At 43.6% G+C, this 14,928-nt stretch overlaps 1 protein-coding gene across 3 annotated transcripts in view; it reads left to right on the top strand.

Moving 5' to 3' along the window:
• Nucleotides 1–14,928, top strand: part of PHF20 (PHD finger protein 20) — a 141,983-nt gene that overhangs the window by 65,257 nt on the left and 61,798 nt on the right. For all 3 annotated transcript variants that reach the window (XM_008255971.4, XM_070051317.1, NM_001171336.1), the window contains 2 exons: nt 5,308–5,387; nt 10,040–10,427. In XM_008255971.4, coding sequence (XP_008254193.1) covers nt 5,308–5,387; nt 10,040–10,427 — 468 coding nt within the window. The remainder of the gene's footprint in view (nt 1–5,307; nt 5,388–10,039; nt 10,428–14,928) is intronic.

Below are 14,928 nucleotides of genomic sequence, written 5' to 3'. Positions count from 1 at the left end.
TCTGGGGAAACTGCAAGTAAGTTAGCATTTAAGACAAAATGGAGCATTGTTCCTTCCTATTGATGTGTGGTTCTTTAACTTGGGTGAGCAGGTGGATCAAATCCCTCTTCTAAAAATAGTCATATTTTTGTGTCATGTATGCCCCACCCGCCAGTTCAATCTGTAGACCAGTGCCTGCAATCTGCATTTATAACATGAGATGTTATGGAAATGGGCTTATTTCTAGACTCTAGCTGAAGGAGTTCCTATGTTTTGTTTTCTTCAAGCTGTAACTGATCCTACATTTGAAATGCTGGGAGGTTGATACTATCTGAACAGCTTTGCATAGAGATAAAAAGAATATTTTAGGCCCACACATGCAGGTGCTAGCTTGGCTGTTCTCTTCTATGGGTGGAGAGGGATTGGTGCTTCCCTTTTGAAGTGACCTGGTAGATGATGATAACCACTTATTGATCCTTTCCTCTGCAACAGGCCCTGGGCTAGGTAATTCTTGTCTTATCTCATTTAGACTTGGTACAAACATGGGAAGGTTATTGCCATCAATCCCATTCTAAACTCACAGGAGAAGCCTTCTAAGCTTACATGGCATGGAAATAGTAGAACTAAGATGGGACTGGGGCCCTGTGGGGCTCTGAAGTTCCTGAACTGCAGTTTCCTCAGTGCTAAGCTGCCTTTCTGGAGCAAGGTTTTCGTGACGGGGAAAGATTATCAAGTAGGTGCAGGTGTTTACAGGATGCTTACTGAGGGTAGGTGGGCTGACTCTCTGGAGCCTGGTGTCTGGGAATCCCTGGTTGGGAAATAGACTCTAATCCAGTCGCTGCTCAGAGATTCAGGGCAGTTGGTTGCCCTTGCTGGACTCACTGAGCACCTAGAAGTAATAGAAGGAATTGGAATAAATGAGTGCTTTTGGAAATTGTTGGCCACAGAACCTAAGTTCAATCTGAAAATTGCTAAGAATTCAAGAGTGAAAGGTGGCGGAGGTGGGCTGGCCAGTGTGCACGTCCCCGGCCTGCCCCCTGACGCCTGTCTGTGGGAACCTCAGGACTTGCAGAAACCACATTTGAAAGGTTTTCATCTCCCATCTTTGGCATTCTGGAGACCTCTGTCAGCTGGAGAATGGGTGAGCTTGAGAAGGGCCCTGGAGACACACTTGTGTTAGATGTCAGGGGCAACAGAAGTCTGGCCAATCCAGAGTTCCCGTTGTCAGTATTTTATTGGTTCTAGAGCAGATGAGCTTTAGTTTTTTTTTTTTTTTTAAGATTTATTTATTTATTTGAAATAATTACAGGAAGAAGGGGATAGACTGAGAGCTCTTTCATTTGCTGATTCACTCCCCAGATGGTTGCAACAGCCAGTGCTGGATCAGGCTGAAGCTGGGAGCCAGGTGCTTCTTCCAAGTCTCCCATGAGAATAGCAGGGCCTCAAATACCTAGGCCATCTTCCTTTGCTTTTCTTAGGCCATTAGCAGGGTGCTGGATCAACAATGGAGCAGCTGGGACACGAACCAACGCCCATATGGGATGACAGTGTCACAGGCGGTGGCTTTCCTTGCTACACTATGATGCCAGCCCACCCACCCCCTCTTTTTTAAGATTTATTTATTTGAAAGGCCCCAGTTTTGTTCCTTTTTTTTTTTTTTTTTTTTTTTTTGACAGGCAGAGTGGACAGGGAGAGAGAGAGACAGAGAGAAAGGTCTTCCTTTGCTGTTGGTTCACCCTCCAATGGTTGCTGCGGCTGGCGTGCTGTGGCCGGTGCACCGCACTGATCCGAAGGCAGGAGCCAGGTGCTTCTCCTGGTCTCCCATGCGGGTGCAGGGCCCAAGCACTTGGGTCATCCTCCACTGCACTCCCGGGCCACAGCAGAGAGCTGGCCTGGAAGAGGGGCAACCGGGACAGAATCCAGTGCCCCGACCGGGACTGGAACCTGGTGTGCTGGTGTGGCAAGGCGGAGGATTAGCCTATTGAGCCACAGCGCTGGCCCCCAGTTTTGTTCTTACATCCCTTCTGTTACTGACTCCTGTGAAATTGTCTGGAATGCTGAACTCTGAACCCTCAGAGGGGCAAGGCTCAGATGCTTTGTTTTACCTGGTCCATTTAAGGAGAGACTCCTGAAGATAGCCTTATCAAGTTAGAGCAGACACAGCAGGGTGCAAGTTCTGTTATTTACATGTTATTTGTGGCTACAAGAGAGCTCTGTTATCAGCTGCTCAGAAGATTCCATGAGAAGGCATTTTTACTCGTTCATGAAACCATTAAAGTAGATTTTGGGCCTCTCTCCAAAAGTGGTCCTAGGTCACTGTTACTGGTCATATTTTGGGTCAGTTCAGAGTGACCAGTGAGGCTCCGCGTCTGTGGTTTGCCTTAGGCAGAGAGTTTAGGCAATTGGCAGTGTGGGATGGTGGGAGGAGGATGGTAGCGGTCAGCATGTGTGCTCAGGTTCTAATCCTAGCTCTCTCTTAGACTGTGGAAATTGCAACTCTTGCATCCATGGCTGCCTTCTGAAACCTGCCATCAGGAGTGAGCTTCAAAATTAGCCTCAAATAGCTGAGAAAGTTGGGCTCTGGGGTAGCATCATTTAGCGTTGTCCATTTAGTCGTTGGAAATGTCCATGAAAATGTGTTTCTGTTTTGATGTAACAGATGCTGGACTTTGTTAATTAGGTAGTTGAAATTAGAGGCTTCAGTGGCTTGCTGACGCACCTTGTGTTCACAGTTTCATGAATACTGTATTCTGAGAGCTCCCAGTGCCTACCTTCATCTCCAAACTGGCTAGAACTGCACGCTGGGTGCCGGAGAGTGGTCTGTTTCTAATCCATGCCATTGCTTTTCATGACTCCTTTGCTTGCCAACACCCTCACAATATAGGTGGGGAAAGAAAGGAACACAGACCTTTGTTGTTAAGTCCTAAATCATTGCTGAACTGCCTCAGAGAGAAGTATTTATGCTCTCATCCTTGGACTTCCTTCATCACAGCCTGTCATCTAATTTCTAGGGTTGTGCCTGAGCAAGCCGAGCCATGAGTATATGTAGCCTTATATTTGGTTTGTGCATCAGTGTCATTCCATATTGGTAATACCTGTGATATTCACCTTTGCTTTTAATTGCCAGGAGTAAAGATCTGTAGATAATTACTGATTGTCTATGGCAGTGGTTTTTAGAGTTTGGTGTGCATCAGAATCACCTGCAGGATTTGTTGCACCATTTCGGCGCCTGCTCAGAGTCTGTGATTCAGTTCATCTGAGATAGGGCTGGTAACTTGGATTTCTAACAAGTTCCCAGAAGTTGCTGCTATTGTTGGTACAGGGAACTTACTTACCTGAAGGTAGACCAGGTGCGAAGTTCTGCAGGCCAGGTGCCAAGTGAATCTGAGAAATTCAGAGGAGGGGGAAATCACCAGTAGCTGACAAACCAGGAAGCTCTTACAGAACTGTTGTGGTCTTTTGAGCTGGGTGCTTATGGATCAATGAGTGGCACATCTCAGGTAGGTAACATTTTGCTAAGATATGGAGATGGAAAGGTCACAGGCAGTTTCACTAGCTAGCAAGTAGTTGGTCACTTTGATTTGGGTAGTGCTGGTAATGAGGAACAAGGTTTGGAAAAATAACTGGGCCCAGATTGCACTGGATTTTGAATACCAGAGAGTTAGGCTTTGGACTTCATTTCGTAGTGATGCCCTGCACTGTCGAGGCCCTGTGGAAGTTAGAAGTGGGGTGGGGAGAAAGTGTGCAAGAAGGAGGTAACTGGGGCATTTTAATTTCCTGGTTGCATCCTTTTGCACCCAGTCCTCAGCGTTTCTTTTCTTTCTTGGATTGTGGAGGAGGTTGCTAAAACTGACCCATGTTTACCACTGATAAACGATTCTTACATGATTCATTGGTAATTTTGAATACTAGAGATTCAAAATTTTGATTAGTGCTAACACACAAAAGTTTGAAAGTGTTGGGGTGCATTATTTGTAAAGATAGCATTGTTTGGATTTCCAGCTTCAATTTTTTTTTTTTAAAAGCAGAGAGTGATTCTTGTGATTCTTATTAAGCCGTTTTTCTAATGGAAATAACCTGACAAGGTAACAGGCAGTATTTAGTGTTTTGGCCAAGTCTCTGTTTTAAAATATTGTTATATGAAGGTAATTCATATGGATTTTGGGATTAATTCAACCTTTAACTATATGATAACATTGATAGAATGATCATGTTTCCTTTATTGTATTATGTGAGAGGCAAGGAGAGGGGGGGAAGGGGGAGAGGGAGGGAGAGAGGGAAGGGGGAGGGGGAGGGAGGGAAGGAGAGAGAGGGAGAGGGAGGAAGTGCTCCTGTTTGCTGTTCACTCTCCAAATGCCTGCAGGACAAAACTGGGAGCCAAGGAATCAATCCAGATCTCCGTGTGGGTGGTAGGGACCCATCTACTTGAGCCATCACTTCTCTGGGTCCACAATAGCAGGAAGCTAGAATTGGCAGCTAGAGCTGAGACTGGAGTCCAGGCCTCTGATATGTGACATGGCCTTCTGAGCTGGGGTTTAACTCACTAAGCCAGATCCTTGCCCTTCAAACTCCTTTTAAAATTTAAAAGACATTACTGTTCCAAGCTCAGAAAATAAGGTTAAGTTATTCAAAAAAGAAATTCATCAGGGAATAAATAAGTATTTTTCTCATATTTTTAATTGTTTCACTGGTCTTTGTACTTCACCTAAATTTACTGCAAGTTTTATTTTAGGGAAGCATCATACAAATGAGTTATTTTTTTTGATGGATTTTGATTTGTATAGATATAATGAAAACTATATAATCTTGATTAAAAAATGAAGGCAAGCATATGATTAATAATTGTGAGTATATTGGGGCTGATGCTGTGGCATAGTGGGTTAAAGCCATAGCCTGTAGTGCTGGCATCCCATATGGGTGCTGGTTTGAGTCCTGGATGCTCCACTTATGATTCAGCGCTCTGCTAATGTTCCTGGGAAAGCAGCAGAAGATGGCCCAAGTGCTTGGGCTCCTGTACCCATGTGGGAGACCTGGTTGAAGCTCCTGGCTCCTTGCCCAGCCAAGCCCAGTCGTTGCAGCCATTTGTGGAGTGAACCAGCAGATGGAAGATCTCTGTCTCTCCTTCTCTCTATCTTTGTAACTCTACCTTTCAAGTAAATAAATACACCTTAAAGTATATATATAGTGAATATAAGTAAGAGTAAATGTGATTCCTAAATAAATCAACACCCACTGATTTATTATGTGATTAGAGTTTTGTTGTGCTTATGCTTTGAAAATTTGCTGATTTCAAAAACTGAGATAAAATCATATCTTCTTGAATTTTAGGTACTTACACTGTGAAATTTTATGATGGAGTAGTTCAGACTGTCAAACATATTCATGTCAAACCTTTTTCCAAAGATCAGGTGAGAAATGGGGTATGAATCATGCTATCATTGTAGTTTTGTTTCTCAAATAAAGATGTTACGCTTGTTTATGATGGCAAGCTTTTATTTCCTCCATGTGATACAGTTTGACCACAGAGTAACACCCACATTTTCAGACGTTGTGAATATTTGTCTCTTTGCCATTTCCTTTCAACAGACAGTGATTCTTTTTTTATTTTTTTTTTTGAAGTGTCAGATACTTGGATACCATTGCCTGTTACCCATTTTCCTCATCTTTGCTCAACAGTGTCTGTTGTTACTCTTTTTTTTTTTTTTTTTTTTTTTTTTCTTCTCTCCTTGCACTGTCTCCAGAGCTGTTCCCCTCACAGGGCACTTGGTGAAACACTTGAGGAGACCTAGCATGTGTTTTCTCCTCGTTTGGCCTTGTCCTTCAGCTTGGGACCCTGACGTTGCAAGGCTGCTCTTAGGCGTGGGTTTGACATACCTAGCTGGAGAGTTTTGTGTCCTGATGTTACATTTACTATACTTGTATTTGGCTGAGTGCGGGGCCAAATTCTCGTCCTGGAAGCTGACACTGGCTATCTTGAAATGCTGCCTACTTTCTTAATTTTTCCCCTTTTAGTCTTTTTCATATTTAGGTTTTCAGGAAATAGTCAAGGGGAACGTAGAGATCAAAACTGGATATTGGCTTTTTTAAAAATTCTGGTTGTTACTAATTGTAGCTCTTGAGACAGCTCAAGATTTTGTTAGTGATTTTGTCACTAAGATGATTGTGTGACTGGTTGCTGAGATGACAACATTGATGATGTTGTGACTTGTGTCTTTTCTTGACAATTTGATGCTTCTGCTTATCATGGGTTTTAATAAATTCTAATTTACATACATTTAGCAATTTCAAAGGATTGTGCAACATGATACCTTTAGAAGTGGCCTTGTGGATGTTTTTGCCTTTTGCTGGTTTTCCATTTCAGAAACTTGACAAAATTATAAAGCTGTGACCCTGATGATAGTTTTATCTCTAATCATTTGCCTCTCAGATGTCTGAGGATCGACACAGTACTCTAAAATGTTATTTTAGCCCACTATTTAGTGTTTTTATAATAAGATTTGTGGGATGAATTATTATAGACCATTACAGCCATTTTAGGAGTGAACCAATGGATGGGACATCTCTCCTCCCTCTTGTTCTCACTGTCTATCTGTAACTCTGCCTTTCAAATAAATATTTTTTAAAGATTTATTTTAAAGATTTATTTAGGGACAGGTACTGTGGTGTAGTGGGTTAAACCACCATCTGCAGCACTGACATCCCATATGAGCACCAGTTTGAGTCCCAGATGCTCCACTCAAAATCCAGCTCCCTGCTGAGGTGCCTGGGGAAGCAGCAGCAGATGTCCCAAGTACTTGGGCTGCTGTACCCACATGGGAGACCTGGATGAAGCTCCTGGCTCCTGGCTCCGACCTGGCCCAGCCCTGGCTGTTGTGGCCATTTGGGGAATGAACCAGCAGATGAAGACTTCTCTCTCTGCCTCTGTCTCTCCCTCTCTGTGACTCTGCTTTTCAAATAAATAAATAAATCTTAAAAAAAAAAAAAGATTTATTTATTTGAAAAGCAGAGTTATAGATGGAAAGAGAGAGAGAGAGAGAGAGAGAGAGAGAGAGATCTTCCTTCCATTGATTCACTCCTCAATTGGCTGCTAAGATTGGCATTGAGGCTGGCAGAAGCCAGGAGCTGCATCTGTGTCTCCCATGTACATGGCAGGGTCCCATGCATCTGGGTCATTTTCTGCTGTTTTCTCAGGTGCATTAGCAGGGAGCTGGATTGGAATTGGAATGCCTAGAATTTGAACTAGTGCACATATGGGATGCCAGCATTGCAGGTAGATGCTTAACCTGCTGGCCCCCCCACCCCCCAAAATTACTATAGGTCGAGTGCTGAAGCATGAATTTGTCTAGAATTGGCAGATTGTATTCAACACCTCTCCAGAATGGAAGTCCAGAGCTCTGGGTAAGCAAGTGTTCAAATGTTTACTCTGCTGTACTCAGTTGATTCATAGCTCTCAGTGGGCACCTTACCCATGAGGTTCTGTGTGTGCTTCAGCTCCCAGTTCCCAGTGACCTCTTGAATATCTCAGGCCTGACATCAAACATAGGCCCATAGTGCCCTTATTTTTTTTTTTTTCTATCCCAAGAGGGTATAGTGAACTTGGCTGAAGATAAGTTATGGATGGTTTTTAAAGTCCTTTTCATGTAGTATTAAAATAGCTTGAACCCCATTGCTCTAATTTTTTTTAAAGGCTTTATTTATTTGAAAGGCAGAATGAAAGGGAGAAAGGGCCAGATAGACAAGAGTGAGTTCTTAAATCTTATGGTTCACTCCCCAAATGCCCACAACAGGCAGGATTGGGGCATGCCAAGGCCAAGAGCCTGGAACTCCATCTGGGTCTCCCACATAGCTGACCAGAAGTCAAATACTTAGGCCTTCATCTGCTGCCTCCCAGACACATTAGCAAGAAGCTGGATCAGAATTGCAGAGTAGCCACCACTGGAACTTGGCACTCGGATATGAAATTGAAATGCAGGCCATCTAAGCAGTGGCCTAATCCACTGTGTCACGATGCCTGCCCTTAAATGTTTTGATAATCTATATTTTGGTAAGTTTTTCTGAATTTATAAAAGTAATACACTTGCTGTAGAAGATTTGAAAAGTACAGAAAAGCACAAAATTTTGGTGTGTATCTTGGTTTTTTTGTCATTGTTGTTAAGCATATGTATGTGTGTATATAAAATTCTTTTCTAAGTTTGAATCATGTGATATGTTACTGTTCTATAACTTGTTTTCTTTTGACAGAATAGCATTTTCCCCAATTTTTTAATGATTTGTTTATATTTATTTGAAAGGCAGAGTTACAGAAAGAAAAGGAGAGATAGAAAAAGAGATCTTGCATCTACTGATTCACTCCCCAAATGGGTGCAACAGCCGTGGCTGGACTAGGCTGAAGCCAAGAGCCAAGAGCCAAGAATTTTGTCCAGATTTGCCACGTAGGTGGCAGGGGTTCCAAACACTCAGGCCATGTTCCAATGCTTTTTCCAGGTCATTAGCAGGGAGATGGATTGGAAATGGAGCAGCCATGATAAAACTGTCACCCATGTGGGATGCTGGCATGGCAGGTAGCGGCTTTACCGGTTATACAGCTGCGCCAGCTCCAGGAATGCAGCTTTTAATGACTAAGCAATTCCTGAATGCCCATTGAGGATATTTGTAAATCTGAGTACACAAATCTGATTGTACTGGTAGCAAATTCTGTTTCTAGGAATTTAGTTTATAAGTTTTCATACCTCTTGGTACAATATTTTTATCCAAACTGCTAACATACCCCCATCTTAAAGGTTGATGTCTAGAATCTATGTTTGTGTCAGCAGTTACTGGGAGTGCCTGTTTCAAATATGGCTTTGTTCATAATAATTTCATGACTTGAAAGAATATTTATTTTTTATTGTCTGTCTCTAGGACAAATTAAACTTTTACATGCTGAATATTTAGGTATACCTTCTTGTTTTTTTGCAAAAACCAATGTGCCCTGTGTGTGCTGGGTGCTGGGGATCCCATGTGTACATGGTATGGAGTTTGTTGCTCTTGCTTGATGTCTTGGGAAGAGAGATAAATTATGGCTTTCAGAGCTGGCTTTATTATGAGACAGTCACATTAACACACAACGTTTTTTAGGATCATTTTTAAAGGAAGTAATTTAGGAAGAAAATAACCAAGAAGCAATATTTCCTTCTGATGGACAAACACTGAGCATAGTTCACAAATACAGCAGCTGACTTACTGGGCTGAGTAGGAGGAAGCAGCGCCCCTGGTTCTGGGTTGGACAGATTTTTCAGTTTTCCTGTTTAGCCTATATTTGCCAATTTGGGTCTTTCTCTACACAGGGTGTCTGCATATACTGGGAAACTGAGCCAGGCCTTTAAAAGCCCTGGATCAGGAGGGTCACACTGGGGATAAGGACAGAGCATGAAGGTGTGTTCTTAGAACACCTCTGTCAGATCACCAGATGGATCCTGGGGTTGTTGTCTGTCTGTTTTCTAGGGACTTCATCATAATAAAGGAGACTGCTCTGTCTCAGAAGCAATTGCACTTGGCGGTTTTTTGTTTGTTTGTTTGTTTTGTTTTAAATTTATTTATTTGACAGAGTTAGAGAGACAGACAGAAAGGTCTTCCTTCCGTTGGTTCACTCCCCAAATGGCTGCTATGGCTGGAACTATGCTGATCTGAAACCAGGAGCCAGGTGCCTCCTCCTGGTCTCCCACGTGGGTGCAGGGCCCAAGCACTTGGGCCATCCTCCACTGCCTTCCTGGGCCACAGCAGAGAGCTGGACTGGAAGAGGAGCAACCGGGACTAGAACCTGGCGCCCATATGGGATCCTGGCGCCGCAGGCGGAGGATTAACCTAGTGAGCCACGGTGCCGGCCCCGGCAGTTGTTTTTTAAGCTTTAGGGTTGGTTCTCAAATCTGAGTACTGGTGGATGTTCTCAGTGGTGTTTGGCGTTATGTGACCTGGCATATTTTCTTCTTGACTTTGTCTTTATATGCTTGCAAAAAACCTCTTACTTTTGTACTTGCAAGTAGTCACAAAGTGTGTTTCATTGCTATTTTGCTCATTTTAGAATATTGTGGGTAATGCTAGGCCTAAAGAAGCAGATCACAAAAATCTGTCTTCGTCTCCTGACAAACGAGAGAAGTTTAAGGAGCAGAGAAAAGCTGTGGTGAACGTGAAGAAAGACAAAGAGGACAAAGCCTTGAAGACAGAAAAGCGCTCCAGGCAGCCTGACCAAGAAGGGAAGTTAATCTGTTCTGAAAAGGGAAAGGCGTCCGAGAGGAGCCTTCCCGAGAACGAGAAGGAGGACAAGGAGAACATTTCAGAAAACGACAGGGAGTACTCTGGAGACACCCAGCTGGATAAAAAGCCTGGCAGTGACATTGGGAAGAGTCCGCAGGAAAACTTAAGAGAGCCAAAAAGGAAACGAGGCAGGCCCCCCTCCATAGCTCCTGCTGGTGAGTTTCCCAAATGGGCTCTGCAATGGGCATTGCCAGAGTGTTTTTCTGTGGCCCTTTTTAGTTCTCTGTTACCTCTGTACGTCCGTCCTCCGTTTTTGTGTCTGACTTTGAATCGTCTTGTGACATGGATGCAAGTCCTATCTGGAGCTGAATGTAAGCATCACACATCCAGAAGAGACTGAATTGAGAGATGTGCCCATGTCTGAGCTTCAGCTGGATGCTTGGGCTTCTGTGATAAAGCTTTCTGCTTATTTCTATTCAAATGAGTTTTTTAAAATCTGTTTAAGTTTAACTGAACCTGGGACCAGGAATTAATAGTTTTAGTGAGATAGACATCAGAGACCTAGAGGAGAAGTAAAAAGGTATGAGCATTCAAAGGAGGGAGGGCCAAGGGAACACTGGAGCTAGGGAGTCATGTGTGTTTGAATTTGAATTTCCTAGGGAGTGGTTGTTGATTGGAGATTTTTATAGTCTAAATAAAAAGCTGAGATGGTTAATTGGTAAGAATGATAGTTAGAGGGTTTAGATACAGTGGAGAATACATAGTTGTTTTTTTTTTTTTTTTTAAGATTTTATTTATTTATTTGAGAGGTAGAGTTACAGACACAGAGAGGGAGAGACAGAGAAAGGTCTTCCATCCACTGGTTCACTCTCCGGATAGCCACAATGGCAGGAGCTGAGCTGATTGGAAGTCAGGAGCTGGGAGCCTCCTCCAGGTGGCTGCAGGGGCTCAAGCATTTGGGCCATCTTGTACTGCTTTTTCAGGACATAGCAGAGAATTGGATGGGAAGAGGAGCAGCTGGGACAGGTACCAGCGCCTATATGGGATTCTGGCACCACAGGTGGAGACTTAGCCCACTACACCACAGCGCTGGCCCTGAATACATAGTTGTGTTTTTTTTGTGTTTTTTTTTTTTTTGTTTTGTTTTGTTTTTTGTTTTTTGTTTTTTTTTTTGACAGAGTGGATAGTGAGAGAGACAGAGAGAAAGGTCTTCCTTTTTGCCGTTGGTTCACCCTCCAATGGCCGCTGTGGCCGGCACGCTGCGGCCGGCACGCTGCGGCCGGCGTACCGCACTGATCCGAAGGCAGGAGCCGGGTACTTCTCCTGGTCTCCCCTGGGCTTGCAGGGCCCAAGCACTTGGGCCATCCTCCACTGCCTTCCCGGGCCACAGCAGAGAGCTGGCCTGGAAGAGGGGCAACCGGGAAAGAATCCGGCGCCCCGACCTGGACTAGAACCCGGTGTGCTGGCGCCGCTAGGTGGAGGATTAGCCTATTGAGCCGTGGCGCCAGCGAATACATAGTTATTAAAAGCAGTTGAGATTTGCAATTCTTATAGAATGGCCAAGAATGAAACAAACCTCGATTCCTTGCTAAGCCAAATATTTATTTCCCAGATCAGTGGCATTGAGAGTCTTTGAAGATTTCTAAACTGAACCTGCCCATGGTTACATATGTAGAATTTGTCTTCAGATATTCTTTATTTATATATTTGAGACAAATAGACACACAGACACATATATACACATCTCCCATTTCCTGGTTTACTCCCCAGGATGGTTGTAGCAGGCTAGGCCAGAGCCAGAAGCCAGGAGCTCAAACTGGGCCTCACATATGGGTAGCAGGAATCCAATTACTTGAGCCATCATTTCTGCATTGGCGGGAATCTGGAGTTGGGAGCTAGAGCTGGGAACTAAACCCACAGACTCTGATGTAATATGTTGGTGTCCTAACTGAGAGGGTAAAGACTTGCTCTAGGGGCCAGCGCTGTGGTGTAGTGGGTAAAGCTGTTACCTGCAGTGCCAGCGTACCACATGGGCACTGGTTCAAGTCCTGGCCACTCTACTTCCGATCCAGCTCTCTGCTATGGCCTGGGAAAGCAGTAGAAGATGACCCAATCCTTGGGCCCCTGCACCCACGTGGGAAACCCAGAAGGAGCTCCTGGCTCCTGACATCGGATTGGTGCTGTTGCGGCCAATTTGGGAGTGAACCAGTGGATGGAAGACCTCTTTCTCTCTCTCTCTCTCTCTCCCTCTCTCTCCCCCTCTCCTTCTCTATTTGACTTTGAAATCCTTCAAAAAAAAAAAAAAAAAAGCTTGCCTCAGTCTTCAGACATATTTGCTTGCATATTCTTTACATGAATATTGAACAACTGTCACTCTCTTAGCACATTTTGAAGCAATATCTATTTTTTCCTTAAACATGTAAATGCTGCAGTATAGATTTAAAATACAAAATTTGACATAAAATGTATTCTCATCAAAACTGTGGAACTACAGAGTTAGCTTACTCATTATTTTTTAATGATGTAAAATATTAGCCAGCCTTCTCTATCAAACTGGACTGCTACATCATACTTACTTTCTTGGGGTAAAAGAAAAATCTAATTTGCTTCAAATAAATCTGTTAGTATTCATTCTCAAAAGATAGTCTCCTTATATCTAAATTCTAATTTTTTTTAAGATTTATTTTATTTATTTGAAAGAGTTAGAGAGAGAGAGAGATGTCTTCCATTTTCTGGTTCACTCCCCAAATGGCTGCAAGGGCAGGAGCTGAGCCCATCTGAAGCCAAGAGCCTGGAGCTTCTGCGTCTCCATTGTAGGTGCAGGGGGCCAAGGACTTGGGGCGTCCTCCTGTGCTTTTCCAGGTGCATTAGCAGGGAACTGGTTGGAAGTGTAGCAGCCGGGACTCCAACCTGCTGCCATATGAGATGCCGACACTGTAGGCAGGATTTTAACCCACTGTGTCACAACGCCAGCCCCTCTGAATTCTAATTTTAAGATGGGAAGTTAGATATTACAGTGACTTTTCCCTAGATGAAATAAGGAAACTCCTCTTTTGTGGTTGTAACAGGGTTTTACTTTCAAGAGCTGCTCATGCTGGAACTGTCCCTAGCCCTAAATAGGGCCTAGACCCATGCTGTCCACTATAGTAGCCATTGGCCATATGTGGCTGTTAAGAAGCTGAAATGTAGTTAGTCTGCACTGAGGTGTACTGTAAATATAAAACATTGGTTTTCAAATACTTAGTCCAAAAAAGTGTAAAATATCTCAGTAAGTGTTTTGTATTGGTTACATATTGAAATATTTTTGTTGTATTAGGTTAAATAAAAATTTTAAAGATTTATTTATTTGAAAGGCCAAGATGGTTCACTCTTCGAAGGGCTGCAATGGCTGACGTTGGGCCAGGCGAAAGCCAGGAGCCAGAAGCTTATTCTGGATCTCCTACATGGGATGGCAGGGGCCCAAGTACTTGAGCCATTTTCCACTGCTTTTCCAGGTGCATTAGCAGGGAGCTAAATTGGGAGTGGAGCAGCCGGGACTTGAACTGGCACTGATAGGGAATGCTGACACTGCAGGCAGAGGCTTAACCTTCTGTGCCACAGTGCCAGCCATAAAATATATTCTTAAGACTTTTTAAATTTTATTTCTTTTATAAGATTTGTTTATTTATTTGGAAGTCAGGGTTACAGAGAAAGTGCGAGACAGAAATCTTCCATCTGCTAGTTCACTCCCCAAGTGGCTGCATTGGCCAGGGTGGAGCCAGGCCTAAACTAGAAGCCAGGAGCTTCTTCCTGGTCTCCCACATGAGTGACAGGGGCCCAAGGGCTTGGGCCATTTTCCACTGCTTTTCCCAGGCCATTAGCAGGGAACTGGATCAGAAGTGGAGCAGCCAGGGCTCGAACTGGTGCCCATATGGGATGCCAACGCTGCAAGCTGCTACTTTACTTGCTATGTCACCGTTCCAACCCCCAAAATTTCACTTTTTAAAAAAGTCTATATGTGGCTACTAAAATAATTTAAAGTACATTTGTCTTGCATTTGTGGTTTAATGTGTCTGTTTAACAGCTCTGGCCTTAAATTCACTGACTTTCCCAGCAGAGTGCTGAGAATGAATTAAGTGCTACTGCCTAAGGCATCCCTGATCTGTAATGACCAACTTCTGTGCATTGAGAGTGGTGCTGGATAGGTACCGCTCCGGAGAATCTGGAGAACCTTTCTCTTCTGACTTCAGCTGAGGAGTCCCAGCTGAGAAAGTCTGGTGTTTAACATTCCATGACATTCATGGGATGTGGGATGAGTGAGAGGCCTTTTTATGTAAAGTGAGGGAAGGGCAGTTATGCAAGAAGGGAAAAATGTGAACTGGCAGAGCTGTGCTCAGTTTAGGAAAAAGGGAATCTGAGAATTGAGTGTTTTGACAATGATTGTCCTCTAGCAGTTCATGCTGTGGCTTGTGGCCTCTGGAAACTGTCCTGGGCAAGTCCTATATCCCACCCCACCCCCACCCCCGCAAGCAACCCCCAACAAGCAGATGGCTCCCAAGAACCCATGTGACTTCACTCAGATAAGAAAAAGGAGGTTCTGTTGATTGCTTTTATCAGTTGGTTGCTTTTTTTTTTTTCTTTAAATTTAGAGAAAGGATGTTTTCTGAATTTACTGTTAACCCCTACCTGAGGGATTTATGAGAACAGATTCTAGTTTTGTCTTAGTCTTCCCTTGCA

Source organism: Oryctolagus cuniculus, chromosome 11 (genome assembly GCF_964237555.1).
Source record: "Oryctolagus cuniculus chromosome 11, mOryCun1.1, whole genome shotgun sequence".
NCBI classification, from domain to species: domain Eukaryota; kingdom Metazoa; phylum Chordata; class Mammalia; order Lagomorpha; family Leporidae; genus Oryctolagus; species Oryctolagus cuniculus.
This window is presented reverse-complemented; position numbering and strand designations above follow the sequence as displayed.